Source organism: Kryptolebias marmoratus, linkage group LG13 (assembly GCF_001649575.2).
Source record: "Kryptolebias marmoratus isolate JLee-2015 linkage group LG13, ASM164957v2, whole genome shotgun sequence".
In the NCBI taxonomy this organism is placed as follows: domain Eukaryota; kingdom Metazoa; phylum Chordata; class Actinopteri; order Cyprinodontiformes; family Rivulidae; genus Kryptolebias; species Kryptolebias marmoratus.
The window spans coordinates 1703157-1711781 of record NC_051442.1 but is presented as its reverse complement, the minus strand read 5'-3'; the positions used below and the strand labels follow the sequence as shown (position 1 = coordinate 1711781).

The following is an 8625-nucleotide window of genomic DNA, read 5'->3' as shown; positions in this document are numbered from 1 at the left end:
GCCTCAGCCCATTGCTGCAACTCTGACAAGTGCAACTCTCATACTCTACCATGTAAGCTTTTTCTCATCAATTTAAAACAAGACGCAAATATTATTCTTTATTTACATAAAATTTTGAGTTTTCTACTTATATTTTGTTTGTTTTGTAGTCCCCACTCCTCAGCCCTCCAACAGCAGACGGTGTTTTGTTTGTGACCCCGACACTTCTTCATGTAACTCTATAGTAACATGTTCAGGAGAGGAGAGCAACTGTTTTGCAGCTACTGGTGAGTATTCTTGTTAATTTGTTTAACAAATCTCATACCTATTTTAAGCAATATTCTATCAGAGAAGGTCTCGAAAATCTAAAAAAATTTTCCACCCTGATACTTCAATCATAAAATCGTTCAGATGTGACACAAGTGTTGCCTTCTTTTTTTATCTATAAAGAGCTCATTTTATTTTTTTTTTTTTTGTAAAATGCATTTATGGATTTATTGTACTCTTATGTGATAATGGGGAAAATGTCTAGAGGGCTTTTTCAATTCATGAAACAAAGTTTTCGGACAAGGTTTTGACAATAATAAAATTTTGCAATTTAAAAGTTAATTTCAATAAATAATAATTAGGAACCAAATATTCTTTTTTCAGCAATATTGAAAATGTGGTTTGTTATTTTTTAGTTTGTTCATTTGTTTGGGAGGAAAGGAATTTTCTTTAATTGTGAAAATGCTTCTTGTTCAACAGTGAGAAAAAGATCCAGAACATATCTGATACAAGGCTGTGCGACTCCAAATACATGTGTGGCTGCCAGCAGCTCACATCGTCTCCCATTTATGGAAAATATTGGTTCAATCACCAGTGGTCCAAACTGTATTGGAATTCCTGAGTGTAATCATGCATCACTAAATTCTATGCCAAGAGAGATTAGATCACAACCAATCATCACAACTGCAGCACCAGACCCAACACATACATCACCCATTAAAACACCAACAAACACAAGTCTTAATCTACCAGATGAAGCTGGACCAAATGCAAGGCCTAATCCACCAGCTAATGATCATGCTATACCAAATGCAAAGCCTAATCCACCAGCTCAAGCAGTACTTTTTTCACCAAGCACAACAGCTTCAGCAATCACAACTAGTCCATTTGCTGCAAGACTACCACCAGTAGCTAAAATATCTTCTTCATCTACTTTATCTGATACTAATGGTACAACAACCAATGATGCTTGTAGTGTCAGACTGGGCATGCTTCTGTGGCTTCTTGGACTTTTTTATCTTATCCTCTAGTTTATGTTGATTATGTGGATTATATTGAATGACTTTATGTAACAGGTATTTATTTTCTAAATATTTAACTTAACACATACATTTATTAATATTCTGTCTGTATTATCTATATATGTGACTATTTTTTGATGTATAGTCCCTTTATTTGATGTATTTCTGTTATTCAACATTAAATTAAGCTTTATTTTTATGTTTTTGGGGAATAATAAAAAATTTATGATAGACAAGGCCTTCTGCCATACCATTTAGAACTGTATTTTGATTTTAGTTAGCATCACAACATGAGTAAACATGAAATAAGATAAAAACTGAAAATAAATTTGCATCACTTCTTATTTATGTTTTTCAAGACACTAAAATGATCTTAAGAGTTTACCTAACTTGTTTTGTATTGCTTCAGTGTCAAGATTGTGTCTAATCATGTAAAAATAAAAAGGAAGTTAATACTCATACAAAGGAAATATTTTTTCATTTTTGTATGTTGTATATTTACTTGAACCATATATTTTTTAAAAAAGGTAAATAATGCTATTTTTTCTTTGCAAAAAGTCCACACCAAAGAGATATTAGACTAATGGTAAAAATGATCAAAACCTTTCCTTAATTTTGCACTTTTATACATCAGGACAATTTGTTTTTAATTATTTGACTTATACTGTGTTCTAGACTTAGGTGTATACAACCTAAAATGAACATGTGACATTTTATACTTTGTCATTATTTTTCTAACCAAAAGAAAACAAAACTGCAGAAGCAGCATGTGAAAAGCTAATTCTGCGTATGATCCAACAGCTTACAGAACAACCGCAAAGCTTTTAAAAACAAGCCTTGAAATTCCTCCTTTGTTTTCTGCTCTATAATAACAGACAAGAACATAAGGTGGATTAGAAATAACAAAGAGATGAATGAAGTTTGTGTATTCAGTTCTGAAAGAGAATTGTTTGTTTTGATCCATTTTTAAAAGGCTTGATTGTGCATAATCTGTATAGAAACTTAAATAGGCTTTGTGGTTGTGGTGAGTTTCGTCTCAGTCCATAAAAAATACTTTTTTCACAATAGATCAGAGCAGAATCACATTACTACCTTATCCTAAGTCACACTTCTTTTTGGGGTAAAAAGTGCCCCTGTCAGTGCTGGATGTTACTCATATCCCTGAACAGAATCAAGTAGTTACAGAAAATCTATGAGTAACCCCAAGTAAATATCTAATTATTGCTGATTATTAAAAGAGAACGTAAGAAGTGTCAGAAATGCAGTACATATTCTCAGTTATTAACAGGTCAGGATATGACACCTGGGTGACACTGGGTGGCGCCATTCAACCACTTTAATGAAGGAAGACTGAATGACCATTCCTTGGTTCGCACTTGTGAAAGTTCTGCTGTGCAACAATGTTAATTGTTGACTGACAAGGAGAATAAAAAGTTGGTTTTGCCAGACATGTTATTATTTTTGAGCATTTAAATCTTTTAACTCCGCTTAATGCTGTTTTGTTATCAAACACCTACAATCAGTCAAAGTAGAAGAGTTTGCACTCAAAAAGAGATGAGAGACTGCATAAGGATGTGTTGCTCTGATCTATGTGACTGTGTCTTCATGTGCCGGGGATAGCAGTGGGGTGAAAGAAGGCTAATTTGAGTACTGGCATACAAACATGCACAATGCAGTCCCTTGTTTTGTCAGCTTCAGATTCTGTTCTGCTGCTTTGTTACATCTGAATATCTGCAGGGTCCAATCAAATCTCAAGACTGTCAAGGCTTTCTGGAGCCAAATGTGCTGCCCAGAGTCAGAAAGCTTGGTCTCAGTCGCAGGTCATGAAGGAATCCTTCAGACCTGAGGAGTGGGCCAAACTTCCTGTGGTTGTCGGGATTTTGGGTTTTGGGTCTGTTTTTGTGTTCTTTTCAAATTTGTGTTGTTCATGTTTTGTTTTTATTGTCTGTGTTGGTCCTTCGTGTTTGTGTGTATATATCATCCACTTCTCCCCAGTTGTCATCTGTTTACCTGCCACGCCCATCTCCACCTGCCAGTAATTAGGATCTCTCACCTGTACCCACTTGCCTCTTTATCATCTGTGTTTAAAACCTGGTCACTTCATTGTTCATTTGTCCTTGTCCCATGTTTCATCCATTCCCGTGTTTCCTCCGTGCGTTTGGGTTTAGTTTGTTTAGTTTCGCTGCCTCGTCAGCTTTTGTTTTTGAATTAATAAATTAGTTTTCTTTTAGTTTTCATTATGAGTCTGCTCTCTGGGTTCGCCTCCATCACCGCCAAACCTGACAGTGGTCAGGTGCAGAAGTCTCAGAGAAAGTTACAGAAATCACTTGACTGTAGTGATTGCTTCAAAGGTTGTGCAACAAAATATTACGTTAAGGAGACCATCCTTTTTTTAAGGCAAGTTTTATTAGTTCGATTATTTTCAAATAATTCTGTTGAACCAAAATTTTAAAGTATTATTAATTATTATTATTTTTGTCAGTTCCAAGTTATTTTAGTGACCTATGTGTTTGTTTGTTTGTTTTTTTAACTAAAATGCGTGAACAAATTTATCTGCATTTGTTTGTCTCTTCTGAGGCTGTAGCTCATACTTCTTTGCACAGTGAGTTATTTATTTATTATTTGTGTGTTACATATCACTGAACACAACAGGATTTTCCTACATGCTGCTCACAGTGATAGTTATTGTTCAGGTGTTAAGGCAACTGCTTGAGTAACAGCTGAAGAAAGGCTTTTAATCACACAATATTATATAAGAACTGGTTCTCCTGGAATCTGGAATGTTGTCAAACTGGATAACTGGTTAACTGGTTGTTCATCAAGCAGGTTTTTTACAGCTGCATCATCAGGTGTGGCTGCTGTGTCTCTTGAATGACTTGAATATTTACTTTTCTGCTGGTGATAAATACATGATGAATCCAAATTTTACGTACTTATTTACATGTCTAAATATTGTACATTTAGCTGTAAATGCATTTGTTTTAAATGACAACAAAAAAAATTACTTATCTTCATAAAGTGACTTAAAGTGTTGTTTTACACGTGAACGTTTCAGTGCCCCACACGTTCCTCTTAAGTTTTTTTTTAATTGGAGGTAGGTAAGCGCTGATAAACTTAAAAACAGGTTTATTTCTGGACCAGTGTTGCTGTGTTCCTAATGATCCCACCACACCTGCTGTTGTTGTATTGATGTCACCACCCTCGCATATTTGTATTTTAATCATAGGGTGTAGTGAATTGAGCCTGAAGTGCGCTTTGTGTCACTCCCAAACCTTTCTCTAGTGTGTACGTCTGTACGTCTTGTCTTTGTGGTTTCACTGCAGTCTATCTTGACATGCCAAGATAAGGGTGGGGTTTAATGAGTTTTACCTTGTGCTTTGATTGTTCATATTCATTGACGTACAAAACAAAGAAACTGGCTTGACAACTTATTTTACTCATTTACTTATACAGAATGTCTTTAATTGTTTCTTTTGCACAGTTTGGTTCATAAATTGCTGAAAGACTACAGAGAAATACCTTCAAAATAATGGTGTAAGAACGGCCTGTTATTCACCTGTTATGCTGAGAATATGTTACCTTCAAGAGGTGAGAAAGTCAGTATTTTTGAAGGTTGAAAGAATTTGGTATTTTGATCAATACACAGGAATTTCAGTTATTTCAGCTGTAGGACAGTATTGTTCTCTGAGGTTTTTTCTGGGATCAGCTCTTGATAATACTTTTTTTTTTTTTCATGATTCTATGTTTATTACCCACCAATGTTTGGTGGGTAATAAACGTGTTTGGGCCCCTGTCTGTGTGTGTTTCTTTATTTGTGGACAGATTTGAATGAAACTCTAAGAAAGTAATCATTGAATGTGAATGTGTAACTCATTAACTTTTGGAGTCAACCCCATTTAAGATGGCCATTACAGCTAATGAAAATTAGCCAACAAAAAAATGTCTATAACTCAGTCAATTTCAAAATTATTAAGCAAAATAATTGTGTAGTAGTAGCAGCTGAGAGTCAACTTAAATGTACACTCTGAGCACTAACAGATTGCATGACAATTGTCTTTAAAAGTTTGCCAATAAATATTACACTTAACTTAATTTGTCTGTTAGCAAAATATCTCCTGAACTGCTTAATAGATTATAATAATACTTTCAGATAGTAATCATTGGACATATACGGTAACTACAAATGAATAATATTTGGAGTCAACCCACTTCAGGATGGCCGCACCAGCCAACTTAACTTACAAAACACAATAATGGCTATAACTCAATTTTACACATACTGAGCAAAATGTGGATGAGTTAGTAGCTGAGAGTCATTCACAACACATACTCCAAGTGCTTGTCGTTGGACAAGATCTTTGCTTAAAACTTTGCCAATAAATGTTAGTTATCACTGTCTGTCTGTTGGCAAAATATCTCATTAACCACTGGACAGACGTTTGTGAAAGTCTCAGAATATAATCATTGGGTGTACATTTACAATTCATTAACTTTTAGAGTCAGTGTTAGGGTTAGTCCCACAGTGTTTTAGCCCTGTTATTATCCACCACCCTTGGCAGAGCTCGTGACTTTGACTGTGAGACTTTCAGCCCGAGCTCAGAACAGAAGTTCTTGTACCCTATTCCAGCTATTTCATGATTGGCATTAAATATACAATGCACCGGTCATATTATTTTATTTTAATCATTTGATGTTTTATAGTAATTACAGAGTCCCTTCCTGGCAGTAGGCTGTGTCACACCCAAATGTGCTTTGAGCATGTGATGTGTTTATTTATGTGGTGACATGGCATTAACTATACAAATGAATAAAAAGGGGGGTAGTTTGGTGATTTTTTTTTTTTTTGTCATGATTTTGATGTTCTTGTTGTTTGATAGTTTGAATTCATTTGTTACTGTGTTTGTGGTTCAGTCAACTCACCTGAGGAAACTGAGAACCACTGTAAGCGTTGCACGATAAACTGGAGACTCCCTCATGGGTTTTGTTTGCTAAGTGAGATACTACTTTTAAAGCAGATTGGTCTATCTCAACAAGAAAAGTCTTACTGAATTTAATTATTTCCAAATTCTCAACTGATTTGATTGTCTCCAGAAAGAAATACAAAAAAAAACAATGATTTAGCCAAAATAGTTCAACAAAAGATACTAAACAACTAGAACATAAGGGTGCTAAGAATAAACTCAGAAGAAATCAGACTTTTACAAATCCTCAGGCTAGTTTCTGTTTTTCCTCTGATGGAAGAACCAAGTAACAAAGACACAAAACTATGAATGAGAGCACACACATATTTATTGTTTTGGTGAATTGTCAAACCTAATTATATGTTGGTGCGTATGAAAAGGTTCGTTAAGGTGTGTTGATTTATTATTAGGATTCACTGACAAAAGAAGAGACGATGTTTTTGAACCGTGACACTGAAAATATGCAAGCACACCCAAACAGTGAGGTCACCTGTAGGTATAAAAGTGTTGCAGTGCTGAGAGATTTTAGAAGCATAATCCAGGAGAATCCAGCAGAACTCACCGAAACATCAGGATGAAGCTCATCTTTTCTCTGACTTTCATCTGGGCGCTCGTCAGCACAGGTAACTCCACTTGTTATTTCTTCATAGTCAATAGAAGGTACAAGTTATCACCTATAATTTTGAATATTGCAATACTTGTAGCCGAGAGTTTGCCGTTATTTGCAACTACTCAAAGTTGGGAAGATTATAAAATTGTGAACAAAAATGTACTAAAAATTCACACCTTTGACCCCTAAAAAACTTAAGCCTATGACCAAGGTTTTTATACCTGAACATTCGAAGCAAATAAAGCACGAGAAAAAATTGTATTTGTGAAACAGCTTCTTTAAAGAAAAAAAAGAATGTCTTGAAAACAATTGTGCCACATCAGGCTTAGAACTTCAATTCATTCATATTGTATGTTTGACTGTTTTTAATTGGTTAATCACCCTGATACTTTAAACAACAGTCATTCATTAATTTATGTTTTTTCTGATTTTCAGCTGGAGCTTTGCAGTGTATCACTTGCACAGATCAGGTGTGTTCATCCACAGCATCAGCAACTTGTAGCTCAGAGACGATGTGTATAACAGCTTCTATTCAAGGTATTTTCCTTAATATGAGCCAAATTACTTTACTGTAGACAAATTATGCACTGTGATGTTCGGCGTGTTCTCGATCAGCATTAACAAACTGCTCTTTGACTCTGCAGCCACTTCAGACGGAACTACAGGAACACAAATCGTCAAAACCTGTGCCTCATCAGCTTTGTGTCCAAGCACGGGCAGCCAGACTTTTTCAGTTGATTTGGGTATCTCAAGTGCAACTGCCTCTGCTCAGTGCTGTAACACAGACGACTGCAACTCACAAACACTACCTTGTAAGTTTCAGTATTTCAAAATGTCCCTAAAATCCTGATCTACAGCTTTTTTGTTGTTGTTGTTAAGCTGAAAAATCTTTGGGTTCTTTGTGTTTAGTTCCCAGCCCTCAGCCGCCTAACAGCCTGCAGTGTAATTATTGTAACCCTGCCACTTCTCAGTGCACTTCTTCAATACAATGTTCAGGAAGTGAGACCAGCTGCATCTCAGCAACTTGTGAGTTTCTTGTTTATTTATTTTTATTTTTTTCTTGTTTGTTAATTTACCAAAGCTTTTTTGCAAAAAAGTCCAACAATTTTGCCATTTATGTACAACAAAAACTAACATAAAATGACATTTTAAAAAATGTGTGCAACCTGTTTAATATAAATTGAAATATTATAAAAACATATTATGCCAGACAGTCTAACAAGCTGCAGCTTTTAAAAGGAAAATTTTAACTTTAACCAGTTACAAAACACTATTAGTGGTACATGTGAGTTTTTTCCTTCACTGTTGTTTTTATATTCTTTTCAGCAAATGAAAAGTGTTGAAAATAGCAACTAATGCCAAGACTTAAACAGTGTTTTTGTTTGTTAAAAAAGAGACAATTTATACAATAATACTCTGGTTTTATGTCCACAGTGACAAGTGGATCCACAACAAGTCCAGCGCTCGGCTGCGTTAGTCCAAATACATGTTTAGTTGCTGGAAGTCTGGGTAATTTACCGTTCATGGAAAATGTTGGTTCCATCACCAGTGGACCGACCTGCTGTACAACCAATTTGTGTAACAGTCCACTGAGCACAACTGCAGCACCAACCACTACAACAACCGTAACAACCATCACAACCACCGCAACAACAACTACAACTGCCGCCGCACCGACGACTACTACAACCACCACACCGATGACCACAGCCACCACACCAACCACTACAACCACCACACCGACCACTACAACCACCACACCGACCACTACAACCACCACACCGAC

General features: G+C 35.7%; 1 protein-coding gene and 1 long non-coding RNA gene across 2 annotated transcripts in view; both read left to right on the top strand.

Annotated features, from left to right (window-relative positions):
- On the top strand, positions 1–271 carry LOC119617577. The gene is made up of 2 exons (XR_005233908.1): positions 1–52; positions 150–271. It is a non-coding gene; the product is annotated as an uncharacterized LOC119617577 (long non-coding RNA).
- Positions 272–6775: 6504 nt separating this feature from the next.
- Positions 6776–8625, top strand: part of LOC108228697 (cell wall protein DAN4-like) — a 10553-nt gene continuing 8703 nt past the window's right edge. The window contains exons 1-5 of the mRNA XM_037979175.1: positions 6776–6852; positions 7275–7376; positions 7484–7651; positions 7749–7865; positions 8274–8622. Coding sequence (XP_037835103.1) covers positions 6804–6852; positions 7275–7376; positions 7484–7651; positions 7749–7865; positions 8274–8622 — 785 coding nt within the window. The 5' untranslated portion in view covers positions 6776–6803. The remainder of the gene's footprint in view (positions 6853–7274; positions 7377–7483; positions 7652–7748; positions 7866–8273; positions 8623–8625) is intronic.